Raw genomic sequence first — 21,958 nt, forward strand, 5'->3', positions numbered from 1 at the left:
CTGGGACTGTCGATGTCAGGGGTGTGGAAGCCCTTAGGCTCTGTCAACTCTGGGTTTTACGCAATTTCACAGTTCTCTCATTCTCCAATGCCTCCATTCTATTAATTCATTCCACAAAAGCTGACTGAGCCCCAACTGTGGGCACCATGTTAGATGCTGGGGATGAAGCAGAAGACAAAACAGGCCCTGTCCATGTCATGCTGGAGCTCACACGCCACGGGGAGACTGATGCCACAGAAGTCCACATGCAGGAGAGGCTGGCAGAAGAGGAGACAGCAGGGGCAAAGGCCCTGGGATAGGAACAAACTTGGCACACCTGAGAAGCAGACAATAGGCAAAGTGTCCAAAAGGTGGAGACAACGCAACGTCCATCAGTGGATGAACACATAAAAGATATGCTCCATCCACACAATGGAATACTACGCAGCCATAAAAAGGGATGAAGCTCATGACTGATCTCAAAAACCTTATGCTGAGTGAAAGAAGCCAGATGCAAAAGGCCACATAGCGTGCGATTCTATTTATACGAAACGTCCAGAACAGGCAAATCCATAGACAGAAAGTAGATTAGTGGTTGCCGGGGACCGAGGGAGGGAGAATGCGGAGTGACCGCTAATGGGTACCGAGTGATAAAAATGTTCTAAAATTGACTCTGGCGATGGTTGCACAATGCTGTGAATAAAGACTACTGAATTGCACACTTCTGTGGGTGAATTGTATGGTGTGTGAATTACATCTCAATAAAGCTGTTATTAGAAAAAGAGCCAATGTGTCATCTGTCTCGGTACAAGAGGATGGTAGCTGAGGAGCTGCTTCCCCACCTGCCACCCCATCAAAGTCTTTAGACACAAGGAATAGTAATGACTCTCTGAGCAAGAGGCTGGTACAAGGTCGGACTGAGGAGTTCAAGGATGCCACCTGACCTGGTTGGGGGGGCCACTGGTGGAATTTTGGGGGCATTATGGGGCAAATACTTACAGCTTAAAGCTGTAAGCTACTTGGATGACTTGTTCCCCATTAGAGACAAGGTGTAAAAAGAGAGGTGAGCTTTTCTCTTGGGGCACAAGACAAATAATGATGCTAATGATAATGGATATGAATATGACACAATGTTGTAGCAGTTAGCCTGGGATGCACCCTCTCATGGGATCTTCACAGCCATCCTATGAGGTGGGAACTATGATCGTGCCCAACTGAGGCTCAGCCCCTGGTTGTGCCGTGCGTCTGAAGCAGGATCACGGGGAGGAGACTTCCTGAGAGGTGAGGGGGGGCTCAGAGGGGAGCGCTCAACTTGGCAAAATGGGTGCACTAGGGACCAAGACGAGAGAAACTTGGTGGCATGACGGGGACTGATGTGGACCGAGCGGGTTAAGCAGGGGGTGTGGCGTATGAAGTGGTGCTGCGGGGAGGGACACCTCCTCGTTTTTCTGTGCTGCGTGTGTTTGGGGAAGGAGGCAGGTTGGGAAGCTTATTCTCCCGTCAGTCTTTTGATAATGGTGTCACCTCCTCAGAGCCTGGGGTGACCTTCTCCTCCAGCTTGGGGTAACCTGCCACCTCTACTTTGATCTTGTCCAGACCTGAGGCCCCTGCTGACCGGGGCTGTGTTTTAAATAGCGGGCATCCTGTGAACCCAACATCTGGCCACATCTGTGTACCTACACAGAGAATGCGGACATAAAAATCCGTTAACTTCAAAATGAGCTTTAATTTGTTTTCCTTAAGTGCATTTATCGATGTAAACAGAGCATGTTAAGAGATACCAAGGGGAGAGCAGACGATTGCTGGTATGTTGGTTTTAATTCAAAAAAAAAAAGAAAAAGAAAAAGAAAAAGAAAGGCTCCCTGGTGACACCCCCCTGACCTGGTTACCTGGTCCCGACCGCAGTCTCTACGGGAAGGCAGAGATGTCAAAACAGAACTGAGCAAGGGCAGTTAAAACCCCACCCAACTGCTCTGCAGTCGGGCCCCGCAGGCCACTCGGCACTCTCAGCCATGTCCAAGAGGTTGCGGGGGGGGGGGGGGCGGGGGGGGGCGGTGCATGTGTTCCCGATCACCTGGGTCTGCTGTTGGAAATCAAGGACAGAATCACCTCCTGACACTACAGATCTGGAAAAATAAAAATCTCTAGAAAAGAATGTCCGATTTGGAGACAGAGGGAAGACGAAGAGGAGTAGGTGCCCCGATCAAGGGTGGGCCGTGTGTGACTGCATTTTGAGGTCACCGTGGCATGCACAGAGACCCCTCAGTGCTCAGGTGGGGACTGTGGAGGGACCTACTGGCCATGCCCAAGGCCCAGCTGGACCACGGGACCAAACCTGGCTGTAAACAGGAAAGGCCATTCTATGCTTCTTTCCTCAGGATTTCCTTAATTTGTGCTTCCCTTTGGTTTGACAGTTAACGTGGGGGTAGGGGGTGGAGCCGGGGCGGGGTGCGGGGAGTAGATAACGGTTTCTGTCACTTGTCCAAAAACTGAGAGAAGAGGTGAAAGCGGGTGTTGGATTTGTTGGGCAGACGCTTCCCGGGCCTGATTTGAGTTGCCTCACTCAGGGTGCAGAGCCCGGCTCCCCTGGAGCCATCACTGGCCTTTGGGGGCCTCGCTTCTGACGCAGGGGACGTGGACGGGCTTTCTGGCGGGGCTCTAGCTATGTCGAGGCCCAGAGATGGAGGCCTGCCGTGTGGGCTGCTACTGACGGCTGTGCCGCGGCTCCACCTCTCTCTCTAGCTTTACACGGTGCGTGGACCCATTCAGTGGATGTCGCAGGAAAGGTAGCAGATTCTTAACTTCTTCCATCTCCAGAGTTGAAAAAGATCAGTTACTAAAATAAACAATTTCTCGATTGTGTTCTGGTGGCCACGGGCCCAGTGGCCGCGGCGTGGCGGGGAGTGGTGAGGGGGGAGGGCCCCGGCTGAGTGAGGGGCTCACTCAGGACAGGCACAGTCAGCTCGGCTGAGCGAGGCTCAGGGTAAGGCGGCATTCCTCACAGAAGAACACATCGGAAAAAGCTGCTCCTCTTCTGCTGGTCCGGTGTGATTTTGACTCCCTGGTTGCTCCCCTGGGGGCTGTTGCCTTCCTGAAATCACAAGAGGTTTTCTGAGGTTATGGCTGAGCAACATGAGCTCTATGTCTCTTAACCAACCAGCCAGTCAACTAATGAACTAACCAACCAACTGCCAGCCTATGTATCCATCTGTCACCTTCCAACCAACCATCCATCCATCCCCTCCCATCCATCATCCATCCATCCCCTTCCAACCAACCATCCACCCATTCATCCAACTGTCCCCTCCAACTAACAATTCATCTTTCCCAACCCCATAAATCTGCTTCTTATCTACTACCCGTCACTCCTTCCAACAATTCATTCCTTTAATCACTCATGCACGTACCTATCCACCCCTTTCCATTCACCCTCTCAACATCTTTCCAAGCACTTATTTACCCATCTCACTCTCTTCTTTCCCTATTTCCTTCTTTCCATTCACCCACCCCTCCCTCCTTCCCATCCATCTACCTATGTGTGCTGAGCACCTATCAGTGAGGCAGCTGAGGGCAGCAGAAAGGTACTCTCTCTTGGGATTTGGAGTGGCTGGGTTCAAGGTCCCAGTGCCACTCACTCACCCGGCTGGTCTCCCCGCCCCTGTGCCAAGGCTCTGGCTCCCCACCTTTCCCCACAGTTCACCCTCCACCCTGCTGCAGGTGAGGTAAGCCCTAAACTCAAGCCCTGTTGAAAATCCATCAGTGCTGTCACCTGGCATTTGAAGCCTCTGTTCTGGTCCCTGCTTACTCTGGGAACTGAAATCCTATTTTCTCTCACATCACCATGTTTGGAAAGGTTCAGCCCTGTTTCTTTGACTAATTCCTTCTCATCTTTCAGCTCTCAGATAAAACCTGAATTTATTCAACAGTAACTGCTGAATGCCTACACGGTGCCAAATTTACACAATGTCCTATGTCAATTACATTAAAAAAAAAAAAAGAAGACTGATAGCAGTGGTATGGGGTTGCAACTCTGAACATAAATAAAGGTGGTAGGAAATGAAGAGAATTTAACTGTTGGTGATTTGCAACTTAGTTAAGAAAAAAAGAGTAACTGCAAGGATTATGGTGAACATCAGCACTTCACAATCTATGCCTTGGAAGGATATGGCACATTCTGGAGGCAATCAACAGGCCGGTATCAAAAGCACAGGCAAAGTGTTGCCGTGAGGCTCCGTATAACTCCCGGTGGGCATGACTGAGTCGGTAGGATCGTTAAAGATCAAAATTTTACTGTTATATTGAAGAGGAAAGAATTCTAAGAAAATTTTTCTAAAAGTACAGTGGTTTACACAGACTCTTTTCTGTTTTGGCTAAACAGCTGCTACTAAATTGATCGTGTGCCTTGCAATTCAGTTCACAGCATCTTAGAATTATGAAAATGACACTCATTTTAAGTCACATGTGAACTACTTGAATGGCGTTTTGTATTGTGTGCACAGTCCTATATGCACATAGAACAGGTCACAAATAGAGAGCTTTATGCTCTCGTATCAGACAACAGGGAGCATCACTTGGCGGGAAGAGTGGTCACTGGCACAGAGGCTTTGGAGTAAGACTCACGAGAGCGTTTAGCCACTAACATGCCCAAAATATAGTTCAGCGTTCAGACGCTACCGAGAAAGCACTAGTTATGCCGAATGCTGGGGACTGTGAAACTGCTCGTGTGGTAAACAGAAAAGCTGGAAATGAATGAAAGGGTGGATGCGGAGGGATTCAGGCAGGACCTCCTGGAGGCCTCAAAGCCCCGGCACCCACTGAAGGTTGTCACCACCTGCAGAATTTGGGGCTGGAAGGAAGAAAAAGGCTATCGACCTGCTGGACTCATCTGGATGGAAAGCCGGCAGCTGTCAGACACGAGCCTTGCTTGGGGGCCTTGTTACGGGGTGGACCGTGGTTCTGGGCCTGCCTGGGGGGCTTTTCTGCAGGAGGCCCTCTACCTTCGTGCATGCTTGGCTCCCAAGAGGGACGGAAAGGGTCCAGTGTCCCCAGCTAGCTTGTGTGCTTAGTGAGCAGCGCCTGGTACTGAGCAGCTCTGGGCCACGGAGGAAAGATGAAGTCGAGAGGCATGTTCAGGGTGGATGTCCCCACCACACCTGATAACTCTACCCCCCTTCCTAGAGATGCCCTACTAGGTACACCCGGGCCCTAAGAAGGATCTGCCCGGGGATGCATCACACCACTGAGAGCGATGCCAGCCAGCTCCAACAGGGATGCACGTGGGGATCCGGGGAGGACACACACTCACCAATTTTTTATCCATTTTTGCTTTGATGTCTCTGGCGAGAGTGAAAAATGCCTGTGGAATAAGCACGCAGTTAGTAGCCCAGGAGTGGGAAGCAGGTGGGGTCCTGCTGGTTCCTGGATGCTGCCACACAGAGGGTGTGGCTCAACAGCAGGGCCAGTGGGGGGAAGAGTGTTAGGACAGAGACCTGGGCATGGGTCTCACCTGTTCAGCCCCATCTCCTGCCCCTACAGGGATACCCCGACCCACCTGGACCGCCACTTCCCCTAAACCAATGACTCTGGAAGGTGGGATCACCCTTGGCTGGTCAGAGAGGAAGCTGAGGCTTGGAGAGGGGGTGCCCAAGCGACTTGTCTCAAGGCACTCAGTGGCTGACTGACTGATCGAGCTCTCCGTCCCTGACCCCTGTGCTCTGTCTGCCCACTTTGCCCCGCTTCTAACAGTCAGGGGCAGGGCAGAAAGACAAGTGGCTTCTTGGCCAAACGAGCTTCATTCTGGGTCCTCGCCCAGTAAGAAGGCCTGGTAGGTAGGGTGAAAGGTTCATCTTCCAAGGGTTGGCAAAGGCCTGACCCCAGGCTGCTGCCTCTGTCACAGGCTCCTGACCGTTTCCTCCCTTCCTCCACCTGGACAACACTTATAAACCCCACTCTGGCACCAACCCTGCTCTGGGCCTTATACAGAGATGAGTTGGCCTGAGCGTTTGCAGTCGAGGGGCTCCTGGTTCAGCGAGAAGCAGTCTTAGCAAACACCCACGTGACGTGGAAAGTTCTGTCGCAGAGGGTGTCTCGGGGTGTTGCGGATGCCTAAAGTGGTGGGCCTCAGGGCCTGGGGAACGGCAGAGGCCTCCTCGGGAAGGGGCCACATGGGCTGGTCCCTGATGGGAAGGTGGGGACGTGGGGACTGTGGCAAAGGCCTGGAGGAAGGTGAGGCACAGGCAGCCAGGGATGGAGAGTAGTGGGCGAGGCCTGAGCTGTGGGCGGCACACACTGGCTGGGGCCAGCTAGGGAGGGCCTTCTGTGCCTCGCGCAGGGGCTGAGGTTGGGAGTGGCGTGGAAGATCCATTTTGGAAAGATCACGGGAGTGGGGGAATGGAGGAGAAGGCAGGTGAGCTGCAGGGCTGGCGCTGCTGGTGGACAGAAGGAGGCCTGGGCTAAGGCTCGGTCAGGGTGCCCTACTCTGTATGGGCTTGTGACCCTGCCTGTGCACGTGGTGTGAACGAAAGCACAAACCCAGAAGCAGGCCTGGGCGCCAGCCAGCGCAGAGACTCTCTGAGCCTCGGTTTCCCCACCTGCAAAACTGTGCCTGCTCCCCAGGGCTGCGTAAGAGCCAGTGAGATCACGTCTTAGGTGCCCAGCTGGGGCTGGCACCTGCTGATGCCAGAACATGGGGGCGGTTCCCCCAGGTCCCCTGGGCCTTGCAAGAGGCCTGGCACACGGTGCTGCCCAAGAAGTGCCTCTCAACCGTCTGTCCAAGAGGCAGCCGAAGCTGTGACCAGTCCCTGTGACAGAGCCTCCCTGGAGGGTGCAGCCCGACCCTTAGCCCTAATGGGCCGGTGCTGTGGGCCCGGGACTCACGTTCTCCACGTTGATGTTGGCCTTCGCGCTGGTCTCCATGAACTTGATTCCATAGTCCAGGGCCAGCTGCGAGGGAGGGAGAAAAACATGCGAACATCAGCCACCAGGTACCCAGACCTCTGCACAGTGCCCTGAGGGGGGCCGAGACAGACAGAGTGGGGCCTGCTCCCTCAAGCCACCAGTGGAGAGCAGGTGGTGAATGTCCCTGGCAGGAGGGTGGAGGGGACCTGGCTCAAACCATGGCTCTGTTCTCCGCCCCCTATGGCCTCGACAGGTCCCACGAGACGCTGTGCAGAAGCAAGCAGAGAACACCCAGAAGCCGTCGCTGCTTTCAGTCTTTAGCCTGAAGCCCGGCTGGGCGTGTGCTTTCCACCTTCCCTTCCCATGGCATGTGCCCCACTGGGACAACCGACTCATCTGCGTGCCCAGCCAAGCCCTGCATCCCAGAAGATGGGTCATCTTATGCTCAAAAAGATTGTAAGGGAGTCTCCCCAAAAGCCCAGCCTCGCCAACAGTGAGCAATCGGGGGGCCCTCTGGGGCAGGGCAGGGCTGGCTTCCATGCAGGGAACCCCAGACGCTGAGGTCCCTCTGCCCCGAGGTGTCTGGCAGTGCCAGGCCCAAGCCGGCCACCATGCCTACCTTTTCTCCCCGTTCCTTGGAAACTTGTCTCTTGTCGTTCACGTCGCACTTGTTCCCAAGTATCATCTTTTCGACGTCTGCAGAGGCGTGCTGGAAGGGAGGGGCAGATGGTGGAGGTGAGAGGTAAGGTCAGACCGGACTACCAACCAACTGGTAGCCCATCCCCCAAGATCAGAGTGATGGTGTCAGGACTGCTAGGCACACCCTGCACAGATGAGAAACTGAAGCTCAGAGAGGCTGAGAGGCCTGTCCTATGTCACTGAGCCAGTGCCAGGACGGAGTTCAGGGTTCTGGCTGCTACCTGACCAAGCGCACGCCTTCTGGCTGCCAAGGACAGCTTCTCTATGGGCCATGCCAACTAGGCTACCGTGGCTGTCCTCGGACTCCTGGCCAGGTCTGGCCCATGGGAGGCAAGTGGGGCTGGGGTACTGACCCCTGCTCGCCTCCCTCCTCCCCCGGCTCCTCTGCTGGAGACCCCAGCTGCTGTCCTGGGACCTTCTGCCCTGCTCCAGCGCCTCTGATCTGGGCTCCAGAAACAGGCTGTGCCGGGGGTGGGCGCAGACCTCGGCCGCCACCAGCCCTTTGTGCTTTGCCATCCCCTGGCGTTCCCTTAACTCTGCCTTCACGCCTGAAAACGATCCCTTCCTCCAACCCGCCCCCACATTCCAACCCAGGGGGCCTCGCTTCCTGAAGGACTGGACCGTCAGAAAGGCCCTTCTCGCTGCAGCTCAGATCTGGTCTCAGGGGAACACGCTCCTCGGCTCCCTCACTTCCTACTAACTGGAAGGCTCTCTCGCCTACCGGCCGGAACACAAAAACTCCACAGAGACCAGTGGCAGGACCCCCTCCTCAGGCCAGGCGCAGCCTCCTGCCAGGAAATACGGGGTCATCGGGAGGTGGCCCAGTGCAACTGCTCACAGGTGCCGGCTGGGATGTGACCTTCTGCCGTGTCTTCATGCGTGGGTAAAGTTCTCAGACCCGAACCCCACCTGGTGAGTCATCACAAGCCACAAGCACCTTGTCCAGGGAGGCTCTGGGGGTGAGGGTAAGCTCCGTGGAGAGCGGGGAGGTGACGACACTGGCTTTGGGACAGGGAGGCGGCGCTGGCCGCCTTCTCTTCCCTCGGGGTTCAAGGTCTCCTTCCACAGGCAGCTGCTGCTGCTGGCCTGAGCACGGGCACAGAGAGCTCATACCAGCTCAAACCCTGCTCCGCTGCAGTTCAAAGTCCAACCTGACACGTGCCCTCACCACACCCACCAGATACAAAGGTCATGCCGACTCTAGAACCTTCCTTCTCTAGAAAGCACCAAATGCTCACAGTGACTGGATATCCTTCTTCCTTCACCTCGATGTCACCCAAACCCGACAGCCCGGCTAGGGAAATGGACTCTCGGGGTTGCTCTGTGATGAGGCCGGGCCAGTGTGCTCTCCAGGGTTGACTGCGTGGGTTCCTGTCTCCCTGACTCTGTTCCCAGCGAGTTACTTCTAGGTGCCTCTGGGCTCAGTGATCTCATGTGTAAACCAGGAAGCTCCGGGGTGAGGGCCGAGGAGAGGATGTGTGGGAGGTCCCTGTGCATGGGAGGGGTCCCCAAGCCTTACCTCCTCAATGTTCCGAATCCAGTTCCGGATGTTGTCGAAGGACTTCTCGTTGGTGATGTCGTAGACCAGCATGATGCCCTAATAAGCAAAGGGAGACAGAGACGCGCTCTGGACAAGCCGCGAGCACTCTGTCGGGGAGGCCCCAGCAAGGTGGGCAGCAGGGACTCCGACAGGACACCATCCCCGGGACCCTTCCTTCTGCTGGGCTCCACCACTAGCCTCCCTCTCGTGTCCCAGGCTCCAGTCCCCTGCTCCTCGGCCACTGATGTGACCCTTCACCCCGCAGACCAGACCCTACCATACCTGTGCTTACAAAGGAGCCCTGCGGTTTCCCCACTACTGGCAGGATAAGTACGGCCCGTGTGTCTTGGCAGCCAGTGAGGTCCCAGTGGTCAACCTCTCAGCCTCGCATCCTGCAGCCCCCTGCTCTACAGGCTGTATTCCATGGCCCTGATGCCCACCGGGCTCCCCCTATTGCCAACCCGTGGCTATGCTCAGCCTCTTCCACACCCTCACTCGCCCCCCACCGTGCCCTGAGTCATCTCCTGGGCTCAGCCAGGGCCGCCTCCACTGGTCGCCCCAGCTTCACCCCTCATCTGGTGCCTACCATGAGCCAGGTACTGCAACTGGGTCTCCCTGAGCCTCACAGGCTTGAGTCGGGTGGTCCCACTGTCTGCACTGTGAGAATGGGGAACCTGAGGCTGGGGGTTGGGGGGCTAGGTCCCTGTCCCCAGTCACACGACAGAGAGTAAAGGACACAACTGGGGTCTAAGCCCGGGGGGACAGACCCTAATGCCCACATGCCTTCCAACAACCCCACCGGAGTCGGGGCTGGCTTCAAGCACTGGGGCAGGCAATGCTGAGGCCTCTGTGATTCCATAACCAATGCGTGAGCAGCTGGGAGACGGTCCATGGGTTCTGAAATAGCTGCAAAGTGAACCCACTGCAAAGTGGCGAGATTGAGCCCACAATCTCGCCACTGCTGAGGAGAAAGGCAAATATCCCCACTTGATAAAAAGGGAAACTGAGGTGCAGAAAGAGGTGACCTTTAAGATTCTAGCCCAGCTCTAAAGGAGCTGATGACACTGGCTCCCATTAGGAATCTCCCTGGGTCCTCATCAGGATCAAGAAACGCTCAGGGCCACTCTGCCACAGTCCCCGTGTTGCCCTGGACATCCTCGCAGGGCACGCGTGGTGAGCCAGCCTGCAGCAATACTATCGCCAGCCCCTGTGCGGCTCAGCCCCGGGGTTCCACAGCCCCAGCTGTCCTGCCCAGGCCCGGCACACTCCATTCCTTCACTCTACCCGCTCCAAGGGCCTAGCCCTCCATCCACAAGCTCTGGTGCTGGCCAAGACGTCTCTGAGGCTGCCTGAATTTGCAGAGTAAGAACTCGGGCCCTGTGTGCTGGGCAGATAACTGCAGGGGCGAGGGTGTGTGACAAAACCACACAGACAGGGCAAGCGAGCCGCTGCAATTCCAAATCCCCGCTGTGACCTTGGGGGTACGCACAGCGGCCTTAGAGCCTGCTACAGCCACAACCCCACAAAAATGCCACCTGGGAACCCTCATTCAGTGGTCTCTTGGGGAGACTGAATAGAGACTGCTGACGGGAGGACCTGGAGGAGTTTTAGTGGCCGTGATGTGTGACATGCTCCAGCCAAGGCCAGAGTGAGTAAAGACACTGGTGGATGGACTCTGTGAGTCGAGCATCACTGGGGCCTCTGCGCAGCAGCTGGCCTCCCACTGTCAGGGGCAAGAAATGCCACAGGGCTCTGAGGGCTTTTTGCCCCTTTATCCAGGGACCGGCCCTTTTGATGGCCCAGGATTCTGCCACCACCGCCACTAGGCTGGCACCATGTACGCAAGATTCCAAGGTCCCAGATTTTTCCCTATGTGGTGTCGGGGGCAGTGAATAGAGCTCTCTATCAGGAAAGAGCAGAAGTCCCTGGAAAACATAGGGTCACCCTATTCCAGGTTCTCCGTGAAGCTCCCCTCGGGGCTCCAAGTGACCATTTTCCTGGCCCCAGTCTGGGCACAGCTCTCCGTATCTGTTTGCAAGCTCACAACAGGACACCAGACATCCGATGCTCCCCAAATCTGGGACCCAAGGGTCCACTGCCACAAGGACAAAGATGATGACGGGGTTGCAACGTTGCCAATGTTCTCTGTGCTGTCCTATATGGTCTTCACTGGCTGCATATGGCTCCGGGGCACCTGAAATGCAGCCAGTGCGACCGAGGGGCTGGATTTCCTACTCTTACTGATTTAGATTCAAATAGTCACACACAGCCAGAGGCTTCTGTACAGGTTAGCGCAGGTCTAGGAGGATACAATCATTTTGGGGCTGGACAAGGTCTTACAGATGGCTCAGTCCAGCCTTGTCAGGGGCTGGCTGAGATGTGGGGGCTGGAAATGGCCAGCCACTACCGGCCCAGACATTTACCCTCTGTGTGAATTTAAGCAGGGCCTGGAATGGTACCAAGCCTCAAGCTCCTCATCTGTAAAATGGGGATAATATGGCACCCACACTCAGGAGTTTATGGCCAAGACCTGGGGCCACTGCCTGCTGGAGGGAAAGGCTTGGTGAATGGGGCAGGGGGTGCTATTTCAACCCAGAGAGGGATGGGGCCTACCTGAGGCCATACAGCAGAAGCTCCCCCAGGACCCCAGTGCCCCAAGGCCCCCCGCCCCACCAGAGCAAAGCAAGGTGAGGGGAAAATTAGTAAATTAATTTTAATGAGGAGCACTAAGGTTGCAACCCACATGATTGAGTTTCTATTATGTTCAGACGTTGTGTGGGATGCTCTAAATACTTAATGCCTCTATTCATTCCTGCCGTCCACCAGCATTTCCTGAGCTCCTACCGCATACTCAGCATGGTCCCAGGCACCGTGCATGTGGCAGGGACCAAGAGGTGGCCCAGCCCTCCTGGAGCTTATGGCCTGGTGGAGGAAACGGGTCTACAGCTGATTGATGGGGTGCATCATGGAAAGGATGGGGTGCAGTGGGAGCTGGAAATTGGGAGCTGGCCATCTATCCTCACAGCTGCGTGGAGCATACTCCTGTTCTCTGTTCCACTTTCCAAGTAAGGAGACCAAGCTCAGAGGGTGACCCAGGGGGCTGAACACGGTCCTGAGGATCTGCCTCCCACTCTCCGTGGCCCCCAAGCACCCCACTTTGTCCACCCCTCACAGGTGCATGACCAGCTCAGGGCTCTCGAGGACAGGACCTTGGCCCAATCCAGGTTGCCCTCTGCATCTAGTTCGGGCCTGGGCTGGAGAAAGTGCTCGGTAAAAATATTTGAGGGATGGGCTTCCCTGGTGGCACAGTGGTTAAGAATCAGCCTGCCAGTGCAAGGGACACGGGTTCGAGCCCTGGTCTAGGGAGATCCCACATGCTGTGGAGCAACTAAGCCTGTGCACCACAACTACTGAGCCTGCACTCTAGAGCCCAAGAGCCACAACTACTGAGGCTGCGAGCCACAACTACTGAAGCCTGCACACCTAGAGCCTGTGCTCAGCAAGAGAAGCCACTGCAATGAGAAGCCCGCGCACCACAACGAAGAGTAGCCCCTGCTCGCCACAACTAGAGAAAGCCCACGCGCAGCAACAAAGACCCAACATAGCCAAAAATAAATAAATAAAATAAATAAATTTATAAAATAAAAAAAAACATTTGAGGGATGATGAACGAGTCTTCCTATCACATGACCCCACCTCAGGCGCAGGCAACAGATGTTAACGGGCAACAGCCCTGAGCAAGTCAGCTCCTGGATGATCTTTAAGTTTTCAGTAGCAAGTTCCACAGAGTCTGACACGGGCCAAGTGAGTGCTCCTAAGTGTTGGGGCATGCTGGCTCTGATTTCTCTGACCTCACCTGGAAGAACCGGCTTCCTGTGTCTTTCTTCATTCCCGGAGAATTAGGTTTCCTTGAACCCTGCATTGTTTCTGGAGCCAGAAGGGGAGGTATGGAGGACGAGGGGGCAGAGGTGGGGCACACAGCCTTTCCCTAAAACTAACCTGGGACCAAGGACCCCTGAGAAGCCAAAGCACGGGCTCCTCAGAAACATCCAGATTTTGGTATCCAAGGCACTGATATTCATTTTGACTTCAAAAAAAAAAAAAAAAAAAAGACAACCCCCCGGCGCCAAACCAATCCATACCATTGCGCCTCTGTAGTAGGCCGTTGTGATCGTCCGAAACCGTTCCTGACCAGCTGTGTCCCTAACGATGAGGAGAAAAAGGGATATTAGCGACACAGAAAGAGAACAATCATCACAGTGAGAATGAGGGGCATTTACCCAGTATGGACGCCCAGCTTTCTCATGGGTCATCTCCTGATTCATCGTCCTGCTGTGGGGCAGCCCCCCATTATTACAGAGAAGGAAGCTGTGGCTTGGGCAGGTGTCTGATGTCTCCTGGCAGGGGATGTGGCAGAATGACTCCTCTGCTACATCTTGTCATCCTGGGGATTTTCCCCAGAGTTTCTGGGCCACAGAAGAGCCAAGGTTGGATGTTATTATTTGTGAAAATCTGGGGCCTTGTATGTGGAAGAGGCTGGTCACATGGCACGGGAACACAGCCCTAGCTGGTGGGCTGAGCTGGTTGAGCTCACCGGGGCTTAGGAAGCACTTCCACGCTCGCCATCCTAGTGGAGCTCGGGGGAAAGTCCTTCCTCGTGGGTACGGTGGAGATACCTGGGTAAGACGCACCCGTGCCTAGCCCAGCTCCTGGCACGGAGGGTACTCAGTGTTTGGTTTAAAGGTGACAACTGGTCAGTGGCAGAGCTAGGGCAAGACCACGTCTTCTGTCTCTGGGCCCAGGGCTCCTCCTCTGACCCCGCACCTCCCCCTGTGCAGGGCTCTGCACATCTGGATTGTACAGACACACCTCATTTGGGGCTAAGTTGACTTTCTGCTGCCAATAGCAGGTGACGTTAGCAGTTATGATCAGTTACTTTATGACTGTTCTAGAAGAATTTTAAGAGAGTCATTAACCCCACGGTGACTGCTAAGAGCAGAAGCACGAGGGCAGGAGGAAAAGAAATCAAAACTTCTGCTTGCTGGTACAGTGTCACTTTGGACTTGGGCACTGAGACTGCTGGGGAGCCAACGTGTTGTAAATAGACGAACTTCTACGGCCCTGTAACTTACGAGGCGGCCAGAGACTGGCTGCTGCCACCGGAGCTCAGTAGGACTGGTTAGGCTACACCCGGATTTCAATTCTGAAGCCAGGTTCAGAGGCGGATACCACTGAAGTCAAGGGGACCTGCTGGGCAGGCGGGGCTGTGTCCAGGCTCTGAGACTTGAGTTGGGGAGACAAGCTGCTGGGAGGGAGGCTTCACCGTCCATCTCACGGCACCCCTCCCACCCACAGGCACGTGCCTGGACCGGAAGGACTGAGCCACTCTCCCAAGTGTGACTTCTCTCTCTTTTGCTCAGGGTTCGTGCTTCCCTGCAAGTGATGTGGCTGCAGGGTAGGACTCTCCTACCCTCTGACCTTCTGAGCCCAGCCTTCCTAGCGCAGTGGGCTGCAGACCAGAGTCACCATCCGTGACGGGGACTCACAAATTCCCTGATTTTATGTAGCATGGGAAGTCAGCCCCAGGTGAGCAGAACAGAAACAGGTCTCACTGTTGGGCCTGGCCTCAGCTTATTTTCAGTTCTGGGATTTCAAGTCTCTGTATTAGGAAGGGAGGCCTGGGCGTCCCCAGGAGACAAAAGAGGAAGCAATGTCAGGCCTTCTTCAGCGAGCTGATAGGCTTAGAAGGAAATGCCGGGCTGTGGTATCTTGCTATCCTGGCAGCCTTCACCGCCACCAGGAGGGCTCTCTCCAAGTTCAATGAGAGCAGGTGGCTCTGAAGCCCAGGCCCAGACTGTGCCCACATCGGAACTGGGACTGGTAGCTATGTCCTCAGAAGGGGCTGACACAGACTCTAAGCCCCAGCAGAAAGCAGAGCACCGTTCCTGGGGCTTCTGAAGGAAGCCAGATGTGTCCGGGCTGGGCACAGAGAGATGGAGGCCGTGGTCACAGGGAGGGGGACGGGGCACCAGGGGCTTCGGGCTCAAAGCACTCGCTGGGTGAGGGGCTGACGAAGGGAACGACTCTTACCATATCTGTAGTTTAATTCTCTTGCCATCGAGCTCTATGGTCCTAATTTTAAAGTCAATTCCTGAAAGAAAAGAAAAGAAAAAAAAAAAGCACATCAGTGTCAGTCCATTTCCCAAGCTGTGTCTAGGACGGATGCTGACAACCTGTGCAGGTAACAGCTGCCATGGTTTCTGGAGCACCTGCCGGGCACGCGGGAATCTCTGAATCCCGCAAACAAATCTGGAGGCACCCGGCGAACTTTCTCCTCTCACAGAAGGGGAGGCTGAGGCTCAGAGGGCAGAAGGGAGCTGCACAGAGTGCAGCTGGTGAGGGGCAGAGCTGGCGGGCAAACCCAGGTAGCTCAGGTGCCAAAGCCGTGTTCTCCTCCCTTTCCCAGGAGGCAGCCTCGTGAAGTAGGCTCCACAGCCCTTTTCGGGCCAGAGCCCCACGTTTCCCGCCACCTGCACCTGGCCTTCCAAGCACACGGGACGCTGGGCCCCGAGATGTACCTGATGCAGGTGGGCCTCTAGCATTTACACGTGCTGTTCCTTCTCTGTGGGTGGTCCCTACCCTGCCCGCCTGTCAGCCTGGCAAACTTCTCCTCCTTTAAGACCTGCTGGAAGGTCACCTTCCAAGAAGCCTTCCTGACCCTGCCCTCCTTCTTTCCCACCCTCTGGCTTTAGTCCCCTTTCCCCAGGACCAGGGTGCTCTCAGCCTCCTCGGCTGCTCTCCAGGCTCCCACCGTTATCCCCTCAACCCCCTCCCCAGCTTCCAAAACACACACTCAACCATGTCACCAAGCTAAGTTCTGCTCCAAACCTTCCAGTGTGTTCACCAACAGATGAATGAATAAACAAAATGTGGTCTTTCCCTACAGTGGAATATTACTCAGCCATAAAAAGGGATAAAGCATCGACACATGCTACAACGTGCATGAATCTTGAAAATATAATGCTGAGTGAGAGAAGCCAGACGTGAAAGGTCACACAGTATGTAATTCTGTTCATATGAAATATCCAGAATGGCAAATCCAGAGAGACAGAAAAGAGATTAGTGGTTGCTGGGGCGTGGATGTGAGGAGATGAGGAGATGAATGAGATTGACTAAGGGGTGTGGAGTGTCTTTTTGTCATAATGAAAATGCTCTAGAACTGACTGTGGTGACGGTTGCACAACTCTGTGAATATACCTGAAGCCACTGACTTGTACACTTTAAATGGGTGAGTTGAATTATATGTCAATAAAACTGTTTTGGGGGTTTTTTTGTAATGTTTTTTTTTGGCGGTGCCACGTGGCTTGTGGGATCTTAGTTCCCCGACCAGGGATTGAACCTGGGCCACAGCAGTGAAAGAACGGAATCCTAACCACAAGGCCACCTGGGAATTCCCAACAATAAAACCGTTAAACGGTTAAAAACCTTTCCACCGCCTCCTGGGCCCCAGAATAAAGTGAAAACAGTTGTCTGAGTGCTCCTAACCTTGTCACCTCAGCACCCATGGCTCTTGCCCTCCTCTCCAGCCACAGTGCCCAAGCGTGTTCCAGCCTCAGGCTTTTACGCTTGCTCTTTCCCCTCCTGGAATGTTCTTTCATTCCATGGCCATCTGGCTCCCCTCTCCCTTCACTCAGGTCTCTGTTGAAGTCACCTCCTCAGGGGAGCCTTCCTAACCATCCTCTCTCCCCTCACCTGCTGCATCTTCTTCACGCACTAGCCCTGACATTGTATATTTGCTTATTTGCTCCATGCAAATGGGAGCAAAACTTGCCAGTTGGAATGGCCTGTGTGGAGGGGTAACAGCCAACTCCAGCCTTTGCCCCCAGGAGTTGGTTCTAAATCTCCGCCTGTGAAGCCTTGAGACTGAGGCCTGGCTTGACCCCCTCAGAACACGGCACGGGGATGCTAATTCCATCCCTGTCCGCCTCAGGAGCTGTCCTGGGGACCACAGGGAATATAAGCCTGTATTTGAGTTTTGTCTCCTAGAACATAAGCTCCAGGAGGGCAGGGACTCACACGTCTTATTCATGGTTGCATCTCCATGAATGCATGGCAGGGGCCGAGTACGTATTTACTGGAAGCCGATCATCTCGTCCTGCACACACACTTTGACTACAGGCCTTGTTACAGTTCTGCTTCCCTCTGATTCATCCCAGTCATCTCTGCAGCCCCTGCACTGACGCGGATGCCTGGTGCATAGCAGGCACTGGGGAAAGATGGCTGGGTGAAAAACTAAAGAGCAACGGGATCTACGTGGTGCCGCACAGTTTACCAAGGAAGCACTTTCACGTACATCAACCACTTCTCTGAAGGAATGAATGAATGGGACCCTGAGGAGGAGCTGGGGGCTGAGGCAGGCTGGGGAGAGCCAATTCCAGGAGCCACGGGGCCAAGTTCACACCACAAATGATCGATTGACAGAGCTTATGAGAATAGGCTTCGGCAAAATGTAACCTGGGCAGACAGTGAACAGCCACTTAATCCGTGATCTATACAAAAAATACAGAGATACACTCAGTGCCAATACAGAATCACCTCTATGCATCAGGATGTATTTCAGGACTAAGCCACCCAGTGTTAAGTCTTCCTAAAACATACCCCACTCCTCTCACAGATGCACAGGACATATGAAATCAAGAAGCACTGTTCAGTCCACAGAACCCAAAGCATCACTCTGTTCTATCTTCCTCCTGGGTTTTATTAACACACCAAATTTAATTAAATTAGTGTAAACTTTACGAGGCCTAAGAGTCATGAGGCCATAACTTCAAGGTCAGGGGGAATTAAACTTTCCTAGAAGACAGAGGCCTGCAGGAAGGCTGCAAATGTAATGAGAATCCCAGGGTGGAAGGGAGGGAACCTGGGTTCGAGTACCACGCCCACCTCCTTAGACGACCTTGCCCAAGTTACGTCCTCATCTGCAAGTGGAGGCTGGCCTCCTCAGAGCCCTAAAGGACTAGACTGAGTTTTCTGGTCAAGAATTAAAAAACAGACAAACCACTCAACCCCCGAATTGATCTCACTAGGAACGTTCTGACTCTGGGAAACTGAGGTCTGGGTTGAGAGCGAGCCATAGTCTACCAGGAGTTAATATCACTTCCTGATTGGTGGGGACGCATGGGCTATCCCAAAGTTTGACCTTGGAGTTAGCGAAGGGGAGGAATCAGAAAGACATGTGCCTAGGGGTCGGATGCGGTCACTACAAGAGACATTCTGCTTCCTGTCCATGGTCTCTGGCAGTGGCGACAACCCCCTATTCATTGTACAGTTCTGATCCTCCACCATTCAGGCGATGGCCAAAGCAAAGAACACCACTCCTAAGCTGAAGAAACACGGCTCAGAGAGGCGAAGTGCTTGCTCAAGGGCAAACAGCAGCTGGAACCCAGGCGTGATGATTTCCAGTCCAATTCTCTTTACATCTGGCAGCTAAGTGTCCTGCAAAGTGCAGCTCCTGGAGGATGGCAAGGATGGAATCGGCAGCTCATTGTGGGGTTTAGGAAGATAAGGTACACAGGGTAAAGCAAAACCCATTCCCTAGGTTTTTTCCAGCTCCTGGGCTTGGGGACCATTCTCCTGCTTCCCCACTCCAGAGCAAGACTGCGTAGCTTACAGGCCACTCGGCTTGATGGGTGTTACTTCCAGGTCAGACTTTTCATGTGGGCAATGGCTGTTTTTGTGGTGTGGGAAGAAGTCAGCTCCACTTTTGTGGATGTCAGAACTGGGAAGCAACAAGCCAATTCTGCTCAACCACAATGTGGGCTGGCCCTACAGGAAAGGCTGTTCTGCAAAGTGACAACTGGTGTCCTGGGCCTAGCGATAGGGAAGTCAGGGCTGTCTGTGGCAGCCGCTGATTTTGGTTTCTCACTGAAGCTTTTATCTGGCATCTCCTCCGGATGACAGGTCCCAGGGCAGGCAGCTGTCACTCGCCATTTCTGTCACCCTCGAGTGAGATGGAAGTCTGCGCAGGGGAAGTGTCTGGACCCCCTTTCACCATTCCTTCCAGAAGAAATTCATTCATGGGGGAAACAGGGTCAGGGAGAGGGGCTCAACCCCTGACTATTCCAGAGGAAAGAGCAGGAGAGGTCTGGGTTGGAGTCCTGGCTTCAAAGTGGATCAGCTGTGCTCACGTCTCTGTGGGATGGTTGAGCCTTGAGTTTTGGGTCAGACACACCCAGGTACAAATACCATCCTTGCCACCTGTAGACCGAGTGACCTTGGGCAAGTCCAGTATCCTCCCCGAGCCTCAAATTCCTCCACTGTGAAACGAACTCATAACAGCACCTGACACAGAGAACTGGAAAGTGTGGTAATGCACATAAAGCGCCTGGCACACAGTAAATGCTCAATAAGACCAGATGTCACTTGTCACTGTCCTTTCCCCATGGACAACTCTCCGTGCCTCAGTTTCCACTTCTGTAAGACGAGGACCCCAAAGAACTGCTTCAAGGTATGCTGCGAGGACAGAACAAAATGACGGGCGCCAAGACCTCGTCCAAGCCATACACTCCCTGAGCAGGCTAAGGGTTGGTGCCTCAGTCTCCCCATCTGCGAAATGGGCACCTGGTGCCCACCCCGCCCATGGCCCGGGAACCGCCAAACGGCGGTGCAGGTGACTGCTCTTTTCCCCTCCGGCTCCCTCGACCCTCTGCACTTTTCCCCATCCGGCCCGGCCGCTCCCTCAGCCCCAGCCCCTCAGGGGCGCGCCCGGCCCGGGCCTCCCGCGCCCCCGGCCGCTCCCCGGCCCTGCTACCTATGGTGGAGATGAAAGTGGAGTTGAAGGCGTCCTCGGAGAAGCGGAACAGGACACAGGTCTTCCCCACCCCCGAGTCCCCGATCAGCAGCAGCTTGAACAGGTAATCGTAGGCCTTCGCCATATTACACTCTCTCCCCGACGGGAAGTGCTGCCAGCGCCTCGCCACTGGCCCCTGGGCCCGTCCATCAGCGCCGATCCCACCTCCCCATTGGCTCCCAGCCCGACGCGCGTCACCGCGGCCGACGCCCGCCCCCGCGCCCCGCCTGTCTCGGGAAGACGTGGGGAAGGGGCGAGCGGGGCACGGAGCCGGAAGCAGCCAGAGCGTGCCGCTCATTGGCCGGCGCTCAGGACAGGGCGGACTGCGATTGGCCAGCGGTGAGGGGTCGAGGGGCTTCAAATGGGGACAGGGCAGAGGCGTGGCAGCCCGTGTCCCCTCCTTCTGCCCTCCACTCTGGGGCGTCCCCGCCCCCCGATGGGAGGGGGAGGGCAGGGAGCTTGGCCAACGGCTCCCTCAACCCGGGGGCGGGGTCTGGGGCACGTACGCACGCGCGCCAGCAGAGGGCGCACGCGCGTGGGGTCTGTGGCTCCCGCCCTTCAAAGCCCGCGCAGCCTCAGTTGGTACGGGGACGTGCGCGGGAAGGCGGTGTGGCTGTGTTGGTACCGTCTAGAGGTCTCCGCGTCCGGCCAGGGGGAACCAAAGAGAAAAGGAGAATAGGGGCGCCGTCATAGTCGAAGCGAGGTCCCCTCGAGACGTGCTGCGGGACCTCGGCGCTGGCCAGGGGACCTACCTAGAGATAGCCAGGCCCCAGCCACCAAGCTATGAACTGAGGCTCGCAGGACTCCCCTGGAGGGCCCTCGAACCTACTTAGAGGTTGTCCGGGTCTTACCCAGGAGCCTCGTCCGCCTCAGCCCTTTGAGGCGAGCCCCGGGGGCCTCAGAACCTGCCGAGGTAGTTAGCACAGTGAGAATTATAGGTAATACTTACGAGCGTTGGTTCTGTGCCTGCCAGCGTTGTTAGCACTTACAAAAAATACATGAAATAGTTTATTCCCACCCCGACCCACTGAGGTAGGTATTATTGTCCTCCCCCCCGCCCCCCGTTTTATGGTGAGAAAACCGAGGCCAAATAGGTTAAGTGACTTTCCCAGACTATTAACCAGGTAAGTTGGTTTTTGAACTCAAAGTGACCAGCTTCAGAGGCTGAGGTCTTGATCATGTTGGTTTCCTGCATTGTAGAGACGGTCCACACACCACCTGCGTGGCGTCACCGCTATGTGTCCCTCTGGGGTCAGTCCTGGAGACTTGCCCAAGGATCTTAAAAAAGATGGCCCCTGCCTCTCCTGCCTCCAAGTGCAGCACATTCTTCTGCTTATTTGGCTCTGGTTAGGAAAAGCTTCAACCAGAGCCATAGACCACTTGGTTGGCTTCAGCCTCTGTGGCATTTGATACTCTTGACCACCTTCTCTGGTAGTTCTCCTTTTCTTGGTACACTTCCCATTTTATTTGCCTGTTTCTTTTATTACCTATACTTCCCCTTCTCTGGGTGCTTCTTCTCAGATTCCATTGCAGTCTTTTGGGGTGAGGGTGGGGTTTGCTTGGTGTTCCTCATGGTTCTTTTTTTTTTTTGCGGTACGCGGGCCTCTCACTGTTGTGGCCTCTCCCGTTGCGGAGCACAGGCTCCGGACGCGCAGGCTCAGTGGACATGGCTCACGGGCCCAGCCGCACTGCGGCATGTGGGATCTTCCTGGACCGGGGCACGAACTCGTGTCCCCTGCATCGGCAGGCGGACTCAACCACTGCGCCACCAGGGAAGCCCCCTCATGGTTCTTTATATGTCTGTTCTTGCTTACGGGGTGATCTTATTCACTTCTTGGCTCCTACTGTCTCCGTACTGGTGATTCTCAGTTCTTAGAGAACCCATAGCCCAGCCATCCCTCCATGTCCCAACTACTTCCTGGGCATTTACCTTTGGATCTGTCCAAGATACTTCAAACTCATCATGTCCACAACTGAACTTGTCATCTTGTACT

The 21,958-nt window shown here is 54.9% G+C and overlaps 1 protein-coding gene across 1 annotated transcript; it reads right to left on the reverse strand.

Moving 5' to 3' along the window:
• Positions 1 to 1,685: 1,685 nt before the first annotated feature.
• Positions 1,686 to 20,119, reverse strand: RAB8A (RAB8A, member RAS oncogene family). The gene is made up of 8 exons (XM_082620276.1): positions 19,926 to 20,119; positions 15,206 to 15,266; positions 13,258 to 13,318; positions 9,095 to 9,172; positions 7,496 to 7,585; positions 6,856 to 6,921; positions 5,285 to 5,335; positions 1,686 to 3,070 (listed from the first exon to the last, which is right to left on the reverse strand). Exons 1-8 carry the CDS (start codon positions 20,047 to 20,049, stop codon positions 2,978 to 2,980), a joined length of 624 nt encoding a protein of 207 aa, XP_082476402.1. The 5' UTR covers positions 20,050 to 20,119; the 3' UTR covers positions 1,686 to 2,977.
• Positions 20,120 to 21,958: the final 1,839 nt, after the last annotated feature.

The sequence above is a fragment of the Mesoplodon mirus genome (assembly GCF_964341445.2).
Source record: "Mesoplodon mirus genome assembly, chromosome: 5".
NCBI classification, from domain to species: domain Eukaryota; kingdom Metazoa; phylum Chordata; class Mammalia; order Artiodactyla; family Ziphiidae; genus Mesoplodon; species Mesoplodon mirus.